The sequence below is a fragment of the Cygnus atratus genome, chromosome 8 (assembly GCF_013377495.2).
Source record: "Cygnus atratus isolate AKBS03 ecotype Queensland, Australia chromosome 8, CAtr_DNAZoo_HiC_assembly, whole genome shotgun sequence".
Taxonomy (NCBI): domain Eukaryota; kingdom Metazoa; phylum Chordata; class Aves; order Anseriformes; family Anatidae; genus Cygnus; species Cygnus atratus.
In genome coordinates this window covers 23,180,277-23,205,602 of record NC_066369.1, presented here as the reverse complement: position 1 = coordinate 23,205,602, position 25,326 = coordinate 23,180,277, and the positions used below count along the sequence as shown (strand labels likewise).

Here is a 25,326-nt window from a genome sequence, read left to right as displayed (position 1 = left end):
CTGATCAAACCATTCACCTGTCCACCTCACTTTTAACTGTCCCAACCTTAGAAATAACTAATAGAATTGTTAATAAAATAGTAATTATTAGTCTACCAGCAGAGAATATTTCACTTTCTACGTAAGAAATACTATTAAAGGGTAAAGAGTAGATTATATCAGCTCAGGTTGGTGTACTGGATCTCTAAGGAAAGCAAAGGTTATAAGCAGGTATGATCATTTTTACTACACCAATAGATACAATTGGAAATAAAAGACAATATCTAGGTGCAAGAGCACTGCTGCTTAGAAGTAAGATCACTAAATAACCTTATTTCTGCCCTACAAACTTTATTATTTACCATCAGTGAGCAAAACTCTTCAAAAAATTTCTTGTGATATGTGAGGGGAAAAAGGGAAGCAGCGAAGGTTATCAGAAAAGAATGGATGTGAGTATGGTCAGCAGTATGACAGAAAAGAGAGTACAGAACTGTGAACAAGAAAAAAAGTCAGAGAAAATGATGATATAAAGATATTTGAATGGCTAGAGAAACAGAGAAGATGCTTTTTCTTGATTACGCTAAGCAATGCTGCTTCAATACATCCATCAACCAAAGACAGTAACAATGCAAGAAACAAAGTTCTCTTCTAAATTATCTGGAAAAGAATTAGTCAACTAACTGAGAGGTGGAAGACAGCAGGGATCACAGAGGACTGTGGGAGAGATGTGATCAACAGCACTGCAACATAATTTAGAGAACAAGGTGGGAGGGAAGGTGGAGTCAGGGAAGGATTTTTCAAGATACAACAGTAGGGCATTCATTGGTGAGTAAAGGACAGAAGAAAATAAATGTCTGGTGACAAAAAAAATCAAGCGTACAAAAATGAAGTAAATTCCACTTCTGCCTTCTTTGTAGTAGATTTATTTTATTATCTGCGTACAGTTTTAGTTAAATGGAGAAGAATGGTCCCTACTAAGCGGGGGGGAAGTGCTATCGAAAAACAATATGAAAAAAAAACAACAAATTACATACTTTTCCCAAAAGATGGTTTCAATGATGCACAAAACACATGATTTTCTTGAAGCCCCAGAGACTCATAAACAAACATTCTATAAACAAATACTATACAAATGTACACATTTTATACATATTCTATATATTTCTATATATATCTTATATATATCTTATCTTATATATATATATCTTATCTTATATATATCTTTCATATTTATATATATGAATATATATTCATGTTCTATACATTTTTATACATATTCTACAAACAAATTCTATAAACAAACGTTTCACTGTCCAACATGTAACACAAAGACTGAAGCCAAGTAGCTGAAGTTTAAAATAATTACTTGCCTTCACTCCCATCACAACAATCACATCCATCCCAACCACTGCCTATGTGGTCAGTCATTTCATTTACAAGGCAGAATTAAGAACGAGCTGTGTTACTGAAGTTAACATTAATAGTAATTCTTAGAACGTGTCTATAAATTCACAAACAATGAAGTTAAAGACTAGATTACAAAAAAATTATGCTACAAAATAAAAATAAAATGTAGTTCACAAGCTATTTAAATGGTAGACTATCCATTGCTATAGCTGTTGCTCTTTTATAGGATAAAAGGAACATTAATGCTTAAGTCTTCACGTCAGCAGAATTACATATATGGAAAAAATTGCTAGAAAGCCAATAAAGCTTAAAAAAATTGAAAGACTAATATATAAAGCCAAACATTATTTTTACACTTTAAAGACCAGCCACTGCATTTTCAAGGTTGTCACTACGTGCTTTGGAGTTCATTACTCATATCTCAATGACTTTACTGCTCCCACCTGCTCTCCTGCACTTTGCAGAACATGGGGTACAGAAGATAGTGGATGACCCTGGAGACCTATTGATCTGCAGCTAGAAGCTGACTTGAGTTTGAAAGTGCTTCCAGGTATAGAGATGAGTTCACAAAACTTACCAAGGCTTCCTGCCTTCCTTGCGCTATAGGGTTCCCAGCAAAGCAATCCCTCTGATGGCCATGGGTCAGGGCAGAGGAATTAGGGAACTCTCTGAAGTCTACTGGTTCACAGAATCTCAGCAGGTGTTTACAACAACTGGTATCACTGGAAAGGTTGGACCACTCCGGTCCACCTTGCCAAAGAAAGCTCTGCAAAACTCATTTATCTTCTAGTGACTCCAGTGAGAAATGTCAACTGCGGGCACGCTGCTGCCCTCAACCTGTTAACTACACATCTATACCAGCCACAGACCCCTAATTCAGCCACCTTGTGTAATGTCTCAGTCGGATGTAGCTTCCCTGTCGTTTTCATGTCCAGAAAAAACAACTAGATTGTGTGCTTGTACCTCTCACATAACGCAGGCCAGGGAATTTCATCCTGCTAGTTCACAAATTTCAACTGTAGGTTTGTGATACCTCCTCCAGCCCTCAAAAAATTTTTTGTGACTCTTCCCTACACTCTAACCAGTTTTTCAACATCCTTTTGAAATGCAGACACAGAACTGAGCTCTATAATCAATAATCACCACAATGTCTACACAAACCATACACTTACACACTCTTCACTGTACCTATTAACACCCTGAGGAATATCAGGTGGTGTGATGCTGCATGAAATGATGCCAAAAGCTACATCTGGCCCCTCAGACATAACCTTTACACTAAAACCCAACTAGCCACTGTTGCAGCTGACACTCCAATGCGAAGATAATTCCATATTAATGCAAAAGACGGGACTTTTTTTTAAAAAAAATATTTATTTTTCATCAATGTTTTCATCAGAATTTAAAGTTTTCTCTTGAAGATCTTGTGTTCCTTATCTCCCCAAACACACACCAGACTTCAGATCACACACGTGCTCTCCTGAGAACCACACTTACCAGGCACTCCAGCAGCCGAGCGGGTCGTGCAATAATAATCATCAGCTTCTTCACAAGTTGGGTAACAAAGGCAACCTCTGAGCTCTCCGATCGCTCGTGGGCCTGTGGAGAGCAAAGGATCCCATTATGGTCCTAGCAGTGAACTGTTCATTTTTATATGTCAAATGCTGATCACAGAGGAATCACCAGCTCAGTAACTGCAATTCGGCAGCGAAGGCATGGCCGAGTCAGGTCAGGCTGCAATCTCAGCTCATTCAAGGATACCAAGTTACATATAGCTTTGCCATTACAACTGACTGTTTTTATCACGCAAGAGAAATTTCAAAGGCTCTATTTGCATTATATCACCCATCAGTTACATTAGATATGATGTGGTTTTTGTTTTGTTTTTTTTTTTTTTAAATGAAAACAGCAATATCGATTCTTCCAATTTTACCATCCATATGATACCAAAATCTAGAAAATGACCAGCAGCTACACATTTTTAGGCTGTGCTTTCAGACGGAATTTGTACTACTTTTGTTTATACTCATGAAAATCCTAAACTTATTTTCTTTTGATTTAATTTCATAAATCCTGCTGAACAACTACAGCATTGTATTGAATGCTCTGTTGTACCAAGCACACAAGCAAAGCAAAGAACATACAGAAAGCTAATTCAGAGAATTTATTCTCACCCACTCTTTCTAATTTACTGGACTTCAGTACAAATTCAATGCTTAGCTTCAAGGTTAATGTGTGTGTGCGTGCACAAAGAAGGGATGTCTTTTTTATAACAAAAAAATGCATTAAAATGGGTAATGTAAGAAACATGGGCAAATTTGACCAACAATACCCACCCACCCCTCAAATTACTCTTTTTTGCTCAAATACAATATTGTTACAAGTCCTGGAACACAAGTAAAATAGTATTTCGTTATAGGGTGATAAAAGACAGTTCCAATGACATGAAAAAAACTCCGAAATGAAGTATAGCTATAGCTTTCCAAGGTCAAAAAATTAGGCTTTAGCACAGACACAAGTGTAAAGTCCTGAACTTCACCAATGTGTTTATACTGGCAATGAGCCAGTAGCTGCTTATAGGAATGATATTTTATCAACATGAATGCAAGCAGAAAGAAACTTTAAGGTTCATTTAGGATTGTTCATTAAACCATCTAAGAAAAAGAAATATACTGTTGAGAAACCAAAACACAGTCAGCCACCTAAAAGAACAATAAAAACACAGAAGCTAGAAAAAGGCAGCATTTTTAAATATATGTAATTTTGTTACCAAACCAACAAAATTATTATTTCTCATTTTGACAAAGGTCAGAATAAGAAACATTACTTCAGCGGTGATAAGGTAGTGCTAGAATTTTAACCTTGAAGAAAACTACATAAGTGCTAGTTCATCATCTACAAACAGTATCAGAGATGCTTCCTGGTTATAAAAGTCTTCTAAAGAATATTTTGAAAACACTGAAATAAGTTGAGATTTTTTTCTAAACAGTATTTTCTCATTATAAAATAGAAAATGATGAAAATGAAGGTGATTAGTATTCACTCTGTGCCCCTTAATGCATTACCCAAACTTACGAGCTAAAATATGAATTCTATGAAGAAATTAATGCTTTCATAGCTGAAAAGCCATTCCAGATCACCAGGGGTTAGCTGCTTTGCCATGAATAAATAAAACATCAACAACTTTGTATTATTTGAAATATGAGCCATGCAATTGGAACGTCCTCTTTCTCCCCCACATAGTATGCAAAAAACAATATTTTTATTTATTGCATCTGTTTATACTGTTGAAGCAAACATCCTTTTAAATCAAGTCCTTTTGCTTTCTCTCTTTCTCATCTTCTGCAATTTAGGCAAATAATTTAAAAATTTAACTAACTTAATCAGGTGTCTGTTTTGAAAATGAAAAGCTAGACCATGACTGCCAAATGAGAAAGAAAAGCAAAAGAAAAGAAAAAAAAAAAAGAGCAGAGTAGAGCATTACAAAAATCAAACACAACTTGTAACAGCCACTCAGCCATCATCTCTGCACAGCGCTGCTCTTCCAAGATCCTCAGCAACACTGCCTCTTCTTGTTTCCTCCCCTCACAGGATAGTCCAGACATCTCTACAGACGTCTTGTTTACCATCTGTCCCGATGACAGTATCTCGAAAGCAGACGGGGTTATATAGCACGGCTCTGCCCACCGCTTCCATGTGCCTTGGGATGATGCATGCCACCTAATTAGCAGTTCCCAATGACGACATGCTTGTCTGAAGGTTGCTGGTGTCATTTCAGGGTTCCCCCCCCCTCCCACCTCCAGAGGGGAGGAGGGAGAAGCTATGGGGTTGTGGGTAGAGGCTGATGCCATTCCTCCACACATTGCCAGTGACACATGTACAGGAGGTAGCAACGGGTAATTTACAAACCGATTCCCTTATCTGAAAGACCCATCCGTCACTAACTGGAGCTACTGGGGCATGAAATTAAAATCACTGTCCTCCCCTGGGGTTCAGCAGGACCAATAACTGGGATATGCAAGTCACAACACTGTAATTGAGCTAATATACTGATGGAAACCAAAACAATAGACCTGCAACGCCAAGAACCAATAAATTTACGCTCAGGCTCATATTAAGAAAGCAATTCCAATCAGAATATCAATTTTCCAATGTGCTGTATCAGTCAACATAGTACAATACTAATTCCCTCCTCTTTGCTTTTGTTCCATGCACAGAAACACACCTGTAGTTCTTCATTTCCTTACCTCCAACTGGCTTAACCTACACAAAAGCCATTCAACTTTTGGCTAGTTTTACCTTGTCTTTGTCATTTAGTCAATGGAGCCAAGTAAACAACTGACTATAACCTTTTACTTCAAAGGAGCTTGAGCTCCTGTTCCATCCTCTAGCCCAACCCCTAAGGTAACAGATAAAGAATCAAATGCCCTGTTCTTTTTCATAAGTACTTTCTGTTATTTTTCAATATATTTTCTTTAAATGTGAAGTGTGGCATCCAAGTCCACGCTTTCCAAAATAAAGAAAATCTATTAAATTCATTTTTACTTCAGGATCATTTCAGTGATGCAATAAGCAATAGGTTTCTCTGGCTAAAAGACAATATTTCACGCTCCAAATGAGAAAATATCTCATTTGCCAGAACTAATGAGATTTGTTGGTATTTTATTACAAAAGCCAGGATCTAAGAACTTTAAAAGCTCTCTGGTTTGGTATATTTAAACAGCTCATTATTTACATACCCAATTACTCTATTTTATGAATACATTTTTACAACATAAAGTAGCCTCAAACTGCAACACATTAAATAGTTTTTTCTTTCTGTGGCTTGAAATTCCTGTGTGAATTTCACAGTAAAACTCTATGAAAATCCATGGGTATTCCTGCCAGTTCCTGGCCCAGCGCTGCTTGTTTCCTTATTGACCAATAAATCATCTTCCCAGTCTTTCTGTATCTTGTAAAAATATAGCATAAAACTATACATCCTACTGGAAAGGCCAAAAACTATATATCCTACTGCAAAGGCCATACTACTGGCCAAGTGAAAGAGATTTTTTTTTTTTTGAGATTCCAGATGGTCTTATTTATATAAAGTACTGCTCTGCTTGATACCTTAACAAGGTAATCAGAGCTAAGGACCCTGCCCTAAGTTTGGGATACTCTAATTTCAACTCCAAGCTTCTGGTGTTTTAGGTGAGTCCTCAAAAAAAGTTTCTTGGGGTGTGGGGGATGGATTTTAAAGTATTAGAATATAACCAAAAGACAAGAAAATATGCACAGGAAAAAAAAAGACATGGAAGGAAATCATGGACCTTCCTGTGCTGGCGTTCATTTCTCTGTCTCCTTCTTCCTGCCCTGTTTTGCCTCCTTTGTCTCTCCAAGCTTTCCTTTCAATCATCCCTAGTCCCCCTTAGTTCCTAAAGTAAATTAATTACACTTGAGAACAGGCACTTCTCTCACCCACACCCTGAAGAAGATGTTGAGGAGGAAGAGGTCAGAGCAGCCCCGATGTCAGTTACTGAGCAAGCAGAGGGATGACTGCTGTACCTCACGCAGTAACCGCTCGCTGTCATTCTCCCCTGCGCTTGGGAGTAGCAGAATAATGCATACAGCACCAAAGGGAAAAGGCCACTTAAGAAGGTATATATTGAGGACTTGTTCTGAGGGAAAGGGAAGGAAAGGAAAAAGCATGCTTACCTGACCCACACCTTCTCTGAAATCCTGATCAACCTCTTCAGGCCAAAAGACAGGCCTGAAAGGGCTGAGTGGAGTGGCCAGACCTAACCTATCGCTCTCTCAATTTCTTAGGGTATAATAAATCACAGTCCACATACAAAGGAGGGAGAAAAGTCTGGGAGCAGGAGAATTTCAAGCTTAAACTATCTGTTATCAGAAGATACTTTAAAAGACACTGTAAAATACTCTGTAGACCCTTTGCACCCCTTGAAATGTAAGCTATTTTGCAAAACATACACATCCACTTCTAGTGAAGGCTTTCCAGCTTACAAACCACTGACCAAAGGTGCCTGGATTCCGTATTTCATAGCTTGTGTGCACAGGTACCCTGCTTCCAGACGCTGGAGATACAACGTGGACCTAATGACACACGCTCATCTGGCTGCAGGAAACCCCTGCACCCTGCTTCCAGCTCCTCCACAGCAGCTTCAAGTCTTGTCAGCAACATGCAGCAGTGCTCACGTGCCTCCGTCAGCCCCTGCGCCAGCCAGCCCTGGATCCAGCAGCAGTGCCTGCGTGCTGCTTATGCTGTCCAAAAAGGCTCTGCTGCCACGCTTTCAGACACTAGAAAGATTTTCCTCCTTTAAAAACCATGAATCCTGAACAATTTCTTTGACTAGATGCAATTTCTCCAGCCCTGTATGCTGGAAGCTATGGTCAAACTCCCACACCGCATCCAAAGAACTCTACTTTTACCAGGAAACACATTTTTTACTACAGAAATGCATCCGCAGTGGTTACTGATATGCCACAGGCTGACAACCATGCAGGTCCTTGAAATATATTCTCTTCCTCTCTTGATCTGTCAAAATCATTCCTCATTCAGGCTTAGCACCACAGGAACAAACAAGAGTAATTTCTTTTTTCCCATGCATAACAAATATCGGGGAAATTGCAGCCACACTCATATAAATGTGGTAGCTAAAAACTTTAGTTAAAACAAAGGAAGATTCTGCAGTTTTCACGAAGCTTTTAAATACAGCAGTAGTATATTAATACAGTATTTTAATCTACCTACCACTTTCTAATGTCTGGAAAGAGTGGCAGAGGTGCACAAACTAGTGCAATTCATAATGGAAAACTGGTCAATGACATGTAAACACATCTTCATGAAAAAGATTAAGAATCATCACAGAAAAATTATTTCAGGGTCTGCGTTTCTTGGTATCTCAGCGATATTTGTTATCTGAGCCTGTGATCTTTGTAAATCTTGTACTTTCAACTTGCTGTCTACTTAAATCAAAGCAGAGGATTAGGAAGATGTTCCCAAACAGAGGTCTGGACCCAGCAATAAGTAATAGCACCAACTCTTCACAACAGCTATAGCATAAATTCTAAGAGATTTTTTGAAGTTAATATTATTTTAAAGGAAAAGAGTGATTTTAATGAGTAGCTGAAGCATACTGAGCACGCATTAAAATTGTGCCCCCTTGTGTATTTTCAAATGCTTTGAACACCACAAAACACATCGAAGTAGTAAAAAAAAACAAAAACAACCCCATAACTGGATTAGTTCAGCTCAAGAAAATCTTTTATGAAAAATTTATAGCAACACTACAAACTATGGTGTTTTCACTCCTTGAAGGCACTATTGTAATTAATAAGTCATTCAGAGTCTTGAAGTACATGAAAGAAAAGTTCAGTAATTTCCTTGATCTGTATGAACCCAATTTTCATAAATGGCAAAGACTGCCTTTGACTTACTCATATGCATATCTAACTTTCATACAAATGAAGTACACAGGTGAAGTGACTTGCTCAAATCTGCCCATGGTAGATCAACGACTCAAGTCTCCTGATACCCCCCCACCTGCTGCCCTTCCTCTGGAATTCATCCTGCCTCTCCTGAAATCAAAGCTCTGCCTTATTTTTTCAAGTTTCAATCAAAGTAATATATTCTACTTCTAGAGTGCACTTACATCCTGGAGAAGTTTCTCCAAGTTTTCCTGCAGCTCATAAAAGTACCGAGAAGTAATGAGACCTTCACGTGATTTATCTAGGCAATCTCTGGCCAGTTCAATAACTTGATGATGGATGAAACTTAGGACCCCATCTGCTAATTGCAGCACGTTCTCTGGAGCATTAGAGGCAATAAACTCAGCCAGCCGTTCTTCCATCTGCGCTGTGGCCTAAGAGTACAGAATAAACAAATTATTCTTAAAATTTTACTATCCCAAAATCTAAACATGAACAAGTAGGGTACTAAAGTAATATATTCTCAATCCCAAAATGCACTGGACTTAGAAAATAGTCCAAAATGCAATGATGGTGTTTTGCCTAGAATAAAATTATTATACCATAGGCAAGAATTATGTTCACAAGAACAAACAGCAACATTTAATCAGGACACACTTTTTGAAAATGGAAATGACTATAAAAATAACTTGGTTCTGAGGCTGCATTCCTCCCTGGGTCTCCACAATAAGGATGTAAGATCCAAGGCAGCTCTCAGAACTTGTAGGCAAGACCACGAAATCTGAAAATCATTGCCCCAAGAAATAGACAGACGTCATTTCTTTCAGTATAAGCCCCGATATCCTGCCACCAGAGAAACATCTATTTTTACTAGTGGTAAAGCAGAAAGGAATGACCGTATCAACAGCTCTCGGATAAACAAATATCTATGTTCATTGCAGTGAAATGTTAACTCTCAAAACTTGATTCCAAAGATTTTAATATTCAGCTTTAAAACAAACAAACAAAAAATTGGAAATCAGAGGTGCGACATGAGATCCTTCTCAGGAAGTACTACAAATAAATACCGAGCTTTCTCACAAGTTCATTGAATGCATTATTCAAAAAGTGATTCCTTACCTTTGGAAACCTTTCTTTGTACACATGATTCATCATTATTATTTCACTGTCAAAGGAAATTGGGGAGCGACCCGGGCTAGAGGAGAAAAGAAAGTACATCATCATTTACAGATATCACATCAAAACCCTCAAAAATCCAGTGCTGGTCACTGCCGCACTGACTGTAGCCCTTCGACTTCCCTTCAGTAATGGCTATATGTAGAACTTCAGAGGAAATCTTACCAAGCAATGGCAGTTCATAGCCCCCCAGAAGTGACAGCTAACTCATCTGAAAACTGCTCACCCTCCTGTCTGCACAAGAACTCAGGCAGACAACCCACCTATTTCCACTGAATGCAAGCCCTAACACACTAGCATGTTAAAAAAACAAGTGCATTCGTTAAAGGTGCTGTCACTGCCCATGTTCTCTTACTGCCCTCCACGGTAATGGTAGCAGACCTGCACAGGAAGAAATCCCTATTACCTCCAGAGTCTCTAGTGCTGGAAAGGAGCGCAGTAAAATGCAACAAGGACCTTGAGAAGACTCGCTTTACTTTGTCTGAAGAACACCATGCTACTGGAGGGATGCACGAACAGTGTTATTCAGCTAAATCTTATATATAAATACCACAAGCAGTAGGAACAGAATACTTTCATGAGAACTGCACTCCCTTGGGCACGTTACACCATGGATGCATATGCATGTATGCATAGGTTAGCAAGCAACTTCAAGGCACACATGCACGCACAAAAAGGACAGTAAATCTTGACAAACTGCATTTATATCACTGTTTGGGTGGTTTTTAAAGAAGAGTTGCATCTCATTTCATCACATCTGATGGTATGCAATGCTCTGACTCATTCCACCACTGAGGACAGCCAGAGTGAGGTAATGCAGATAATCCCCAGCTACAGGATCGCCTACAGCATCTCATTTTTCTGGTGATGTCGTTTTAACATTCAAGACAAGCAAGAGCTTCAATTATTTGGACCAATAATATGATTATTGTCTTCATGATTTTAAGAGCACCACATATTGCGAAAAATATTTTCTCTAAATATATAAAAAAAATGCAATTTTATTTTGAATCCGTTCAAACATTTTAAACTTTCTTGTGAAAGATGAAATGGATCTCTCTAAATGGAATAAATGCATTTTAAACTCTGAATGCATTACAGTTACTACCTTGCCGCTAACCTATTTAAAGGAAAAGCATTCTTTTGGGAATATATATTTACAATTCAGAGAAAATTTAACTCACTGGCTCACAGAATATAGCAACACCAATCTCTTTTTCATGCCTGGCACTGGAATTCCATGAATTAGATTGTGTCTTGTTTTTATTAAGGTTTATCCCTCAGCTTGGGAAAATGCACTTCAAACTAAATGTCTCACTAAACTCACATTACAAGAGAAAAACTGATTTGGATGTTCAGTGGTTACTCATAACAAGTAAAAACACATTTTTATTGTTTTTTTTTTTTCAACAAGAATATATCCTCTTTGATCAAGAAAAAAATTCTGTATAAAGAAACTTACAGTAGTATTTGCACAGAATGTGTGACATAATAAAAGCAAGGGTAAGAGCTTTCAAAGAGTGATATAAAAAAGTGTCATACTTAGGAGCAAATCTCCCTACATGTCTAGCTAACTATGTTTCTTCTTCTTTCTCCAAGACTAAACACACCAGTACAAGCACATGACATCTTTTTACTGGCAGTTCATCGGGAACTAAAGATTTGGTGAACATATTTCTCAAAGAATTTATTTTTCTATAATGAATTGTTGCTCTGTGTGATTTCAGTGACGTATAAATTACAAGGATACATAAGCCCTTTGATACTAACTACAGAACTATGTAGGCACATATATACCTCATTTTAACTCTAAAGTAGTCTTAGTAAAATTTGTGCATGCTTAAGTGTTTGGTGTCTTAGCGCTACAACAAAACATGAATATATTTTCTTGAATATTTTTTCCTTTTACTTTCAAAACACTTTATTCGTACAAATATAGGAAGTTAATAGCTATACAGAGGATATGCTTCTTGATCTGTCCTGCCAGCAGCTGGAGTATTTCCTTAAGAACAGCCAAAATTATTTGAGTCTGATAGTGGGTTTTTTTTGTTTGTTTTTTACAATTCTGAAACAAAACAATTCTTATTTTCTTTGTAGAAGAGTTTACTGACTGGCAAGTAAACTCTTAAAATTCCTTAGCCTCCTCGGGCAGTTTTCGCTCATTTTATTTTTAATTTTTTACCACCTAGAATGAAAGAGCATTCAAGCAACTGAGAATAGAACCCAGGATGAAGGTTCAAATTGTCATTCTAAATAAAATTCATCTAAAATAACATGTCAAATTAAATGTCTAGCTGACTACAGCAAGAAGTGCAACATAACATAATGCACCAAAATTTTTTAAATGTTGAGCTTTAACCTAGGAAACTACAAAAAAAAAATGTGGGTAAGTGAGTAACTAACCAAAGGCTGGCTGCCAGGCACTTCTGATTATTGATTTTATAGCATGTTGGAGATGAAAAAAAAAAAAAAAAAAAAAAAAAAACAGGACTGGCCAGATAACTGAATGCTACCAATGGAGAATGTAAGAGAATTTTTAAGGAAAAAAAAAAGATAGATCTAATATATTTTATTGGCATGAGAGCTTTTCAAATGCAAAAGCTTCTCACATCTACACAGCACAAAAAAATCATATATGGTACAAAACCAGTCTAACATTTCAAGCCTCACAAAGTAACAGATTATTTTCTGTAAAACAGGACACATACTGTGCACGTGCATAACATTTCAAGACAAAAAGCAGGCTTCTTTTCTCTTCCTGGTGTAGATGGGTAGGTCAAAGAAATTATTATTGTCAAGGAGTTTTTCATTTCAGCAGAGCAGACATTAGAAGAATAATATCTGTCCCCTTAAGCTTAACAGCAAAATGAAAAACTACTCTGTTCTTCCCCTTCCCTCCACTTCATGAAATGATGTGGTAGTAGACTTCCAGTGACATCTTTCTCCCACAAAGGCTTCTAGACTTCAGCTTGTCAAAACTCACGTATCTGTGTCTGATACTAGAAAGTGAAAAGAGCTAATAGACAGCTATCTCAAGAAGTAGTGCATCAATAAATTAAATCTTACAAAAAGCCAGCTGAGCAGTGACTAAATAAAACTGAGCTGTTTATAAATAGGTATTTTTCCTTCACAGTGACAGCTGTATTTACTAGAAAAATGCAGAGAAGTTAAAAAGCTCTGTTCTCCTCTCTGCTTTAACCCCACATGGAGGTTTAATTAGGATGAATGTATGCCATATTATAGAAGCCAATGTCCACAGGAAAATTAAAATCATAGGCCTTACACTTTTGTCACTTCCAGACACAAAAACAAGTAATTGTAAAACTAGAGAGCTGAAGTTGTATGAAGTAGTAACTATAAATGTTTTGCTGAAGCTCAGCAGTGCCAGCCTCCATCTTCCCCCAAGAATTAAATATATAAATATTTGTCCTCTAAGAAATTACATTAATATTAGATGCCAGAAAAGTCCCCCTGCAAAAGAAAAAAAAAAAAGGAGAAGGTAAAGCAGAATCAAATATGGCCAATCCCCATCTGTTGGTCGAACTTCAGAGCAGAAAAATCTGATTCAGCACCTCACACAGACCACAGCAACTAGGCCTTGGGGCCTAGTCCTGTTCCTGGACGAGCCAAGGAGCAACAGAGAACTGAACTCAGTAGAGCAGAAATCATCTACTGGAGTCTGAATTTAAACAACACACATGGTAACTGTGAAATACAGTTTTCCTGAGAGTGAAAATCTATACTGCAGAGGAAGAAACTGCAGAAAGTTAAACGTGCAGCTTTACATTATTTGTCAGTGTTTTTTCAAGAATCCTTCTTTCTGCATAACCAAAACCAAACAGCACAGAAAGTCCATGCTGGGCAGTTATTCTAGCGCTGTTAGCAAAAAGGAGAACTGAGGTGAAGTAAAATAAACAGCAATCAGTCTTTTTATGGAACAGACGAGTGATGAAACAGAGCAGTAAGAACCTTTCTCACAGAGCGCTTTGAAAAGTCATTTCTGAGCTTGCAAAAGGATGAAATTGTTTACACACTTTCTGAATCATTCTTTTTTAATTAATTTTACAAACACTGAGCTTCTAGCTACCTTTAGTCTGGGGACAAATGCTATTTGCAGCTGTTTTTGTATTGCAGAACTGTCTTCCACAAGCCTTTAGTTATACTAGGAGTGCCTTATGAGTGTAAGGGATGGGTGGGTGAGAGTGAAAATTAGGGGAGAGAGAACACATTTCAATCTCAATCACTTTGAAAGCAAGGACTAATGATTTTTTTCTACAGTCTTACACAGGAACTGCAACTAGCTCTCTTTCCAACACATATTTTTTTCCAAACCTTTTTTTTTTATTTCTTCTGTGCATGCCAACAAAGACTGGAACTGCTTTAGACAGAAAAGACTATAAAGTAAAGTAAAAAGCAGTACAGAGGTCAAGTAAAGATACCCACTTTTCCTCATAAGAGGAGACCATAAAGACACAGAGTGAAACCCAGTTAAATTTAAAACTGATCACCACTCTGAACAACTTCAAGTTCACAAAATTCACTGTCCTGAGAGAGAAAACAAATGGGTCAACATCATCTTTAACACAGTTAGAATGCATTTGGGTAAGAAATACATGCCTTAGTCTTAGGAATATAAAACTATTATCTTTCTGTGGTGAATCCGTGGCTGCGTGAACCCCTGCTCTGCGTGGAGCACCGCCTTCTCCTCTGTAGCTTGTGGCATTGGGCACTTCGTGAAAGCAGCAGCATCAAGTGCTGAAACCACGCAGATTACTCACATGGTTCAAGCCGATGCTTGAGAGATGAGAGAACTTTATATCCTGCAAGATCAATTCTTAAGACAAAAAATGGACTGTATGGGCCACCAGTGTGGTGTTGCAACACCTATTCTTTGTTCCCATCTTGGATACTTTTTGTCAGAAGCTTCTCCCAGTAACTGGCATTTTCTAGGAACTGTCTCTGTATATTCTCAGTGGCAGGATCTAGCACACTGAAAGTCAGACTGGAGGACCGCATTTAAACAGCACTGCCCAGCAAACTGATGAAGGAGCACATTTGATTAAGGGTGATCTCATCTACTTCAACTATATAAAGATTCACTGCTGCAATCTTCGATCTTTTTTCCCTAGACAGCATTACACTGAAATATGAAATGAGATCAAGGAAAACGGGCAGATCGGGGGGCAGAGTGAATGCACAAAAGCAGCTGTTGAAAGACATCAGTCAGCCCGACTTTTACCTCCAACATTTCCCACTTGTTAGCAACTGTTGAACGATGACAAGAACTGGGAAAAGATGGAGTGCAGCACCTCTCTAACTTAAAAAGAGTAATGATGCCAAGTTTGTGAATTCTCACACTCTCCATGCATTTTACTCCTGGGAAAAAAAGATCTCCTTCAGGTAAAGCCCAGGATTGTTTTAAAAGAAGTGAACATAGTTCTATCTAGGCAATACTCTAGCTAGGACCATAAAAGGATGATTTGATGCTTTTAGAAAAATTCTGGGGATACAGAAGCCCTCAAAAACAAAACAAAACAAAACAAACAAAACAACAACAACAAACAGTCCCAGCATTTGACAGCTGCTACCCCCTGCCAAATAGAGTACTAACTCATGCAAACACTGATACATCAATACAATTAATTGGAGCAATTTTCCTTTGAGGTGCAAGGGCCAGTATGGATGTTTGGTAGTAGTAAAAGTGCTTTGGAGTCACACAGCATCACAGTACCAGCAATAAGCAAAATGAAAAGCAAATCAGGAACAGTAAGCTTAAAAAAAAATTTGACTCTAAAATTTGGAATACCAAAAAGGTTGGCCATTATCACACTGAAAACCCAAGAAGGCTAGAGAAAGCATTCGAGAAATGAATATTAATCACAGTCATATGACATGCTGAATTAATCTTGTCACAAATTGTAAACCTGATAACTCTGCTTTTAAATTGGCTCACAGAGGAAAAAAATCTCAAAAAGCTAGTAATTCATAATAACAAGAAAAAACAGAATTAGGCTCTTCATGTCTTTGTTTACATCATTCTTGCATTAGGAATAGTGTTTTATACTTCATTATTCCAACAGCAATATGTCTGTGTTAGGACAATAAATACTTTAGTGACGGGTTGTCTACGTATAGTAGCTGTCTTATCTACGACTAATTAGTACTACCACAGCTACACTGATCAGTGATAGCGTTAAGAGTGACAGCAGCAAGACTGAAGTAGGACTACTGTTCAGAGACTTGAACAATTTAGTACAAATCATACAGCTACTCTTTTACTACATGGCAATTTGTAGAGATCACAGGCTAAGTGCGCTACTACCTACAGTACTTACCTGCTCTTGTAGATTACTGTGTAACTGCACTTAGCAGTTCCATATGCAATTACCATGCAGCCTGCACTGCAGTTTAGAACACACAAATAATTATGAATAATCATGAGGGGTCAGCTCTGCCATGACACAACACTCACCAGGCATTTTGTCTTGGACTATTTGACTTCTATTACAAATCCCAGTCTAAGTCCTGAGCTGGGCACACTGATTCAGTGTTTCCAGCTGACAGCTACTCAATTGTGTCCATTGATTTAAAAGTGATATCCCACCCTCTGACACTCTCAGATGAGGAGCATAAGGGATGCTTCACCTCTTTGTCCCCTGCTTGTATAAATCCTTTTTGTTTCATAACAAAAGGTTATGTAGATGCTGTGGAAGGTAGGCATCCCTTGATTTTTATTTACTTGGTCCAGCACTAAACACATAAAAAACTTATGGCTTGTGGATTTTTGCATATATTTTTTTCAAATAATTGTTAGAGAACTGGAACAAAGCTTGCCCAGAGAGTTTGTGGAATACTCAAAAGCTGCCTGAACATTTTGCCTAAGGCAATCTGCCCGAGAAGGGGTTTGGACAAGACCTCCAGAGGTCCTTTCCAACCTCCATCATTCCGTAATTCTGTGAAAGATTAGGTTCTAGTTGCTTCTATTTTTAAGTATGGAAAAAAGTCAACTGCAGAAATAACCACTGGATTGCTATCTTTGAAGAACCAATTCTCTGAAGCAACAGTAAAAATTATTCAACTGCTAATGCAGAAGAAATGTTTTCAGTGCTATTACAAAACTGCTCTGGGTGCAATTCTGTTTGAGGTTTTGAATTCATCGACTCCAATTTTCATACTCTTTTAGAAGCACCGCTGGAAAAGTTATTAACTGCGACTGTAATAGCTTCCTTATATGACTGCAGCAAAATTCTGAGAAGAAACTTCACTAAAGGAAATCTACATCCTACAGGCTTAGTCTGTGATGCTTCTGGATCACATTTTCACAGAGTTATGGTGAAGATACAAAGCAGACTACACTAACCATATTGCAACTCAAATCCTTAGTGTTAAATGTAAAATAAAAACCATTTCTTTCTGATTAGGTGAGGTGGAGTCAATGCTCAGTAAAGTAAAGTCAAGAACATTCAACAAAAAAAACAAAACCACTTTTTCTTACTCTTCTTAGAGCTGAAAGCACACATGGAAATGCAATACTTGTGTCCAACGTCTTAAATATTCAATAAACATAACCTGAAGCTCACCTGAGACTGCGAGATCGAGGTCTCAAGGCTGGAGAATGGCGCCCTTCTTCATCAGTGATGCTCTCAGTACTGAAATGCTTTGTCAGGAAATGAAGTTCATCTGCCGTGGGCTGAAAGGGCAGCTGGTGCAGCTTCTCCTGAGATGAGCATGATGACTGAGTACAGAAAAAAATACAGAAAAGAAATGCACTAAACGCATGCATAGGGGTCAGCTAATGAATGGAGGAGGAACGGATTCTGCCAGACACTGCACACTCCAGCGGAAAAGAAAGCTACTTATCAGACCAGGTGCCTCTTTTTTAAATGTTCTCTTTAGGCTAAGCCAAACCTTGTGTACAATGACAGAACTGGTGAGATCAGGACAACTTTGGGAACAGGCTAGGGAAGCAATACATCTGATTCTGGAACCGTCACATTTGATCACGAAGGTAATTTACTCTTAGGAGACGGAACGGAATATACATGAACAACAGTGCTACTCTGGAAAGGACAAGGAGGTTCCTGGAGTGGTGAGCAACTTTCCTTTTCCCTCATGCTCTCTTAGCTCAGGAGTTTCACTGGCATGCAGAATGCTATGGAGCTGTGTAGACACAGGAGTTTTCACTGATTATTGGCTCTCAATTGAAATTGCTACTGTCTGGATTTTATTTCTCCATGATCTCCATTTTATTTCTCCTTTTCTTTACCCATCAGGCTTCTTTTCTAACCAGGTAGGAAATAATAAAATGAAAGCAGCTGACTTTGTAGAGTTGCAAGATTAATAGTTTCCTTTTACAAACAGTAAAGCAGCTCATTCATTTTTAAATAAGTCGATAAATTTATATGACGTGTCCTGTGATAATGATAGACATGAAAAAGATTTAATTCTTGAACCTAAAGAAACCTGAGCTCAAAACAGGATTTGTGGGAAGTGTTAATAACATCAAATGTTGGATGTTCCAGGGGAAAAAGCTGTGGGTCAACTAAAAAATGCACTTTTTTGTCTGATTATTTTCAATGTCCCTTTCCATTTTTCAAAAATAAGTAAATATATTATGTAAGGACAAATTTTAAATCCTCTGAAGTGCTAAATAACCAGAGCAGCACTGAATAACACCAATGGGCCTTATGAAAAACACCATACTAACCTAAGTTCTGAGGCTTCTTATCAGTCTGATGAAATCATTTGTGCACATTTTTCCAATGGAAGAACTTCTCCTTTTGCTACAACGATCCTCACTCTAACTAGTAAGCAAAGCATCCTAATACCAGAAGTATTGGTAATAAGGAATTATGCATCACGTGATATGTATGACCAAAGTTTTAACTTACCTAGTTTGCTTTTCTAGACTTATTTGCTGTTGATGGTTTTTGGAAAAGAAAGCTAACAAGCATGGCTGAGCAGTGAAAGCCAAACACTAACAAGGCTGCTCATTGAGTCCTGCATGTTTGTATAGCTGATAAGGAAAATATTCTGAGATCACCTAAACCAGGTGCATCCAAATTTGCCAACAGAGTTACAGTTACACTTGAACTGAAGAAAAACTAAACAAGATTGTTGCAGATCCAATCACCTAACACTCTTATCTGTAGAGAATTCTAGCCAAGACCGAGATGAAGAACTCAATGTGAGAACGTATAAACCTAAAGATCTTATTCTTTGATAACAATATAATTTGCTCCAGAGCCCAGATCCACTCCCTCTGCATTGCACAGAAAAGAACCTGCCTGAAAGCCGCAGGAAATCCCCAAGCACAGCTGGAACAGGGAGCCACAAATTCCAACTTCAGGCAGGTCTAGAAGGACCATGGTGGGAAGTCACATCCAGCAGTGTCCACCTGGTGACAATTACCCAGATGGTGCATCACCTTACACTCGTCTAATCCACACTGAAGCCAAAACGGAGTCTGAGTAATTGACAGCCCTTTGCCCACAGCAATTCTGCTGCGCACTCTGCTTATGCCTATCTGGCAGGAAAGATTATCTCTCTGTATTACAGAATTATGCAAGCCCTTCTTGCCTTTCAGAGCTTTCTTTGATCACCCGTCTTACACAATACAAACAGTGGGAAGAAGCACCTGCTTATGCAAAAACAGCAGCACTTCTCAAAGAAAAGGTGTGTGTCAGATGACATCCTACTTGTGATGAGTAAAACCAATCCTGCAGAAGAGCAGGAAGTACTAAAGACACTGGCTAACGAAGTGCTGCAGTAACAGGTACTCGAGCTCTGGCATTATGAGTGCATCTCTTATTCAAAACAAAATTAACCTAAAACTCTAACATTAGGAAAATTAGCACATATCAAGTTATTAGTTACTAGAGTTAGAAGAGAAAAATCAAACCCGAAATTCTAGAAAAAACACATTTCCCAACAGCAAAGTCACTGGGGAAGCTGCATTACTCAACTCATGGATGACCCACCAAAATCCTCCTTCCACTTTCTCTCCTTAAAAGCAATTAGATCGTAAAGTTTGTAATTCCAAGGAATAATTAAGGACAGCTCTGAAGATAATTTCAGAAATAAATTATTCAGAAAAAATAATTTTGGAAGAAATTATTTACTTTGGAAGAAGTTCTTTACTCATAGGGTGGTGAGGAACAGGTTGCCCAGAGAAGCTGTGGATGCCCCAGCTCTGGAAGTGTTGGCTGGATGGGGCTTTGTGCAACCTGGTCTAGTGGGAGGTGACAGGGGGGCTGGAATTAGATGATCTTCAAGGCTCCTTCCAACCCAAAGCGTTCTCTGATTCTATAAAGACCATGCCGAGAAACCGACTTTCTTCTGCCAAGGGCTTCTCTAGCAACCTTAAGGCATACAACTTTTCAGTGAGAAAGCACAAGAGCAAAACTAAACACTTCTGAATTATCAATTTTTATGTAATCACATCAGTGTACTCAATATTTACAGCAGCCTAACACTGCTGGTGTCTTAATTACAGATGCAGAATTAGCTAACTCTTCTTCAGTAAAAATAAAAAATACAATCAAGCTAATAATATAGTATTATACATTTACTCAGCATCTAGAAAATTAATAGCAAACTAGATGCTTAAAAATCATTGTATATGGGCCCATTCAACTGCCTATTCCATATGCATCTTACTTGAAAGGTTTTCTCCAGCTTTTTCAGTGTTGGCCTGATGTATGTGGTCTTTGTGATTGATATGAAGGATAAATATGTATTTTTTTTAAGAAGTGTCATCCATCAATTGGAATCAAAAAATAAAGCAGAATCTACAAGTTTCCACTGACCTTAAAACAAGTGTGTGCCTTGGTTTGTTCAGCTGGTTGGCTGGTTGGTAGAATAGCTGATCTATGACCACAGAGATGCAAGTCAGTTCTAACTGCCAGACCGAAACTCAGGCCAGCAGAACGCAGAAGAAACATTCTTCTTCATATTTCATTTCCTACTGATACGTACACCAGAAAGGTCTACTGCCTTCCTTCTATCTTGCTTGAAAAAGAAAGGTGATCTAGAGGACTTATCACACCAAACAGAAGCCCAAATTTCTGTTATGTTCTCACCCATGGCATTAATTCACTGTGCGCTTCTGAAAAACCCCTTGCATCTTCTTACTTCAGTTTTAAAGTCTACATAGGAATAATTCTGCTTATCAACTTCAGAATTGTTATTAAGATCAATTCAAATTAATTCTAATCTAAGAAATACTCTGACAATAAGCAGTATTACATTTCTAAGCCTATCCTAAGTTTAAAGCCTCCAAGACTGCTTCAGAACTTACTAAACAGCACATTTCAATGTCTTTCTGAGAGTGTAAAACTGAATCAGGAAAAGGAAAAGAGAGTAAAGATTCATCCATTTAGGAAAAAACAAAGTCTTGGAATACAGGTTTTAATCCTTTCCCTGCAGGAAGGTGAATTTAGCTCCACATCCAACTATCACCACGTTTCTCATTACTGTCCTGCTTTCTCTTTACAGCTTTACAAGACTTACAGAATTTGAACTGATGATTTCTATGTGACATGTCTAAGTTGTTTTTTGTTTTTTTTTTTCCTGGAAAGGTTCAATCAAAATGATCTAGCTGTTTCTGGGAACACGACAAGACAGGAATACTCTTTCTTTCCCATGTCAGAAAACTCAGAACTTTCTAAAAGTAGCTTTCATGTTCCCATTTCAAAAAAAGGACTGATATTTCCAATAGATTTCTTTTGTTAGTTTTGCTCTCTCCATGGACATATACTCCAAGGCTGGTCAAATATAATTTCTTGAAAAACTCAACACACCAGGAGATAGGCTTAGACACTGCAGGCAGCTTGATCTCCAAAGGTGTCATCTTCACAAGCATCTGGGAAGCTCTCACAGTGATTATCGATCATCTGACTATTTGGATGCCACCCATTCCGAAAGTAACAATACTTGCTCCATGCTCTAATAGCATGGTGCTTGTACCCAGACGAGGACACAACCATGGCTTCTGCTGATAGAGATTTAACCTAAGACTCCAAAGGCAAAAGCAGAGGTCCAAAACCTGTTCTCAGGTGCTTGATAAATAATATTGCTTGGCAGTGAAACCAGAACCGTCCTTTTCCTGTGTTGCTATTGAAATTTTCTCCCACTTTTTTCTGTTCTCACGCCTACCTATCTGTACACACCCTTCTCCTACATGGGGAGACAGAAATCAAGTCACCTGCTTTCTAAGGAGGCAAAAAATAAGAAAATCCTGTCCTGAAGGACAAAAGATAACAAGTTGTCAAAATTGTGTGAACTAGAGTCTACAGGAATGTCTGAACATATGAAGCAATACAGACAATATTCATGTTGCAAAAAACAGATTTTAATAATGTCAATTTATACCTAAAAATTTTGACTCCAATTTCTTCTCCTATCTAGAATGATTTTAACACTCATGTCCCAAGGAACTGTGAAGATAAAATTGCGTTTGAGAGGCACTAAAAAGTTTATGGATGAATTTAATAGAACATCTCAGAATTAAAATAATGATGCTGCATTCAAAGTAAGATTATTACTCATTTAGATTTATTGCTTAGTAAGATTAATACTCATGGAGTACTGAGTCCTAATTAAAGCAGGTATTACAATTATTAAGAACATAATCTAAACAGTAGGTATAAAACAAATGATCAGTAGAAGTATTATGGAAAGAGGCAATGGTATTTGACCACACAGTTTAAGACACTCACCGTAACATAAAAAAGCACGTTAAATTATGTCTGTACAGGCAGCCTTAGTGTTTCTAGTCTCTCTGTAAGATTGTTATGTGGATAACCACAACAACTAATTTGCATAAACTAAAGAATAAGATTCATTGTAAAAAGTATCTGAGTTATAAGGGTTAAAATGGTGTTAGTGCCTTACTGATATTAACAACATATTAGCCTTTTCAAAGTACTGAAGAAGTCATGTAAACTGCAGCCAACCTTTCTAATGACAAGTGAGAAATTCAAAGCGTCACTGGGAGATTCAAATTATTGAAGTTGAGTAACAGATGTGGATTATCAGTTTTTCTTCCTGCTAGCCTGTTAGCAGGTTTTAACACCGAGAACTTGAAAGCAGACAAGAATTTCATTTCCCAGTTACAAAAAAGCTGAGTGCTTGCTAGTAATTATGCACTGTCTCAGAGTCCTGACACATTGTGCCTCTCAACTGATCAGTCGAGCCAAGTGCTGCACTGGGATTTCACCAATACAAAAGGCAAAGTGCAAGATGATAGGAGCTGGGAAATGGAGGAAAAAGCAGCAGAACCAATAATTAAAATAATTTTAAAATAATTAGTATATTTAATAATGTTAGCAAAACAATGAAGAAAGATCAGATATTTTAGTAAAGACTCAGAAGCTGATTTGTTAGGGTGTGTTTGTACAAACTGAATTGCTTGGAAAAATCTGGGGCACTTACTGAAACTGTTGAACTGGGAGTGTTTGTTCCATATCCTGATGAGGGAAGGGAGGCCAAGGACCAGCGGCGTCCATCCGTTCTATGGAAAGGAAGCAAAGGAAATTACTGTGATAGATATATTGTGGTCAATACTTGGGGGAAATAAACCTTTCCCCCAAATTTCTTAACTGCACATTTTTATTCCAGTCTTAAAATACTCAGTTAAACCAGGTATCCTATTTAGAATGGTCTTTGTGAAAAAGCAGCTAGGGTAAGTTTTAAGAGCAAAATTAAGGGACCTTGGAAAAGACAAAGCAAAAGGGCATCAGATTCCTGCATTAAGCATATCCTTAGCAAATATTGCCAGTTGAGCAAAAACTGAAGTTTCAGAAACAGACAAATGAAATCAGCTCATTTCAAACTTCTTTGAAAAGAGTCTTGCCTAAAATTATTATACCTATGCAGTTCCTTGTCTCCCAAATAATGTTGAAAATTGTGGAAAAAAGTTTTCAGATCAAGAATCAAGTGAAAGCAGACTCATTTGTTTACCTAGTTTAGTGCGTTTGGCCCAGCTCAGCCACTGACACAGCTGTGAGTCAAATCCACTACAGCAGATCAGAACAGAGCCGACAGACGCATTTGAAATACAGAAGAGACAGAAATAACACCCAGGGTCTCTTTCTCCTCTGAACAGTATAATGTTAGTAGTTATTTACTTATCATAGCCAAAGAAACATGACTATCAGGGAAAATAGCCAAAACATCCCTGAGATACTGCAGAACGGATCGTGTTTTTACCAACATTAGATGCTTGGTGAAGAACCCATACTATCCTCCATGAAGCCCTCTCCTACCCCTAAAATCCACCTCAGTGAGGTTGGAAATTGTACTCAATTCCGCTCAGTCTATTATGCTTTTTCTGCCTCTGAGTTCACCTCAACCTTGAATGCATTTTGCTTCCTATAATTAAAAAACACGCCCTGTTGGATGTCGGGATGAGCATTAAAGAAGTCTCCCTCACGTCAGTTTCCCCTTGCTTGTTTGTTTTAGTAGGGCAGATTATCAGTAACTGGTCATAAAGTGAAACTGAATTAGAACAGTTCATTGTTCTAACTGGCTTTGGAAAGATTTGGGGGTTTTGTTATTTCATCAGTCCATTTACGCAGAGCATTATAAAATTGGATGCTTGGTACAGGTTTGACATAGTGCTAATAAAAAACTTGTTATCATCTTCACAGTAGTATTTCTCATCCTGCTATGAACACACAAAGCCTCAATCTTCAGAAAAAAGTTCACTGCACACCCACAGATCTGTTTATATTTTTTCCAGATCTTGTTTCTTTTATTATCAGGTACCCATATACCTGAAAATACCTATACCCTTCCTCTTTGCCACCTATTTTAGAACAACAGGGAAATAAACCCACTGTTTTATATTACTAAAAGAATATTATATCAAGAGTGTTGTTAAAAAGATCCATGCTTCATGCATAAAATATATCAAGCTGTAATGCAGATTTCTATGCATGCATTCATTATAGCTAAACCCCATTTAGCCACAGGTGATGTTTTCCTTGTTAAGACAAATATGTGTAAAAGAACAGTCTCAAAAAATTCCAAGAGAAATGAAATTCCTTTCTTAACCCTGAAAAACAACAAAGGCCAGCATTACAAAGTCACTGTGTCCTGCATTCAGGGACTAAAAACCAGCTGTCAGCTACAGAGATCTTCATTCAGCTTCTTCTAATGCACAGGAGTACTGGGGAGATCTGGTCAATGATTCGACCTCAGTTTGGACCCTGAGTCCCAAAGCAGGACAGTATGTTCCCATCTTCTCAAAGAGTAGACAGGAATGTACAAATCACTCATTTTTTGTGAAAGGAAAGCCTAACCCCTCTTTTACTGAGTAGCCTAAGTTGTGCA

General features: G+C 37.9%; 1 protein-coding gene across 4 annotated transcripts in view; it reads right to left on the bottom strand.

Moving 5' to 3' along the window:
* MAST2 (microtubule associated serine/threonine kinase 2) overlaps positions 1 to 25,326 on the bottom strand; it is a 192,420-nt gene that overhangs the window by 33,561 nt on the left and 133,533 nt on the right. For all 4 annotated transcript variants that reach the window (XM_035537681.2, XM_035537680.2, XM_050712246.1 and 1 more), the window contains 5 exons: positions 23,425 to 23,503; positions 17,571 to 17,725; positions 9,934 to 10,009; positions 9,039 to 9,248; positions 2,884 to 2,985 (listed from right to left, as the gene is read on the bottom strand). In XM_035537681.2, coding sequence (XP_035393574.1) covers positions 2,884 to 2,985; positions 9,039 to 9,248; positions 9,934 to 10,009; positions 17,571 to 17,725; positions 23,425 to 23,503 — 622 coding nt within the window. The remainder of the gene's footprint in view (positions 1 to 2,883; positions 2,986 to 9,038; positions 9,249 to 9,933; positions 10,010 to 17,570; positions 17,726 to 23,424; positions 23,504 to 25,326) is intronic.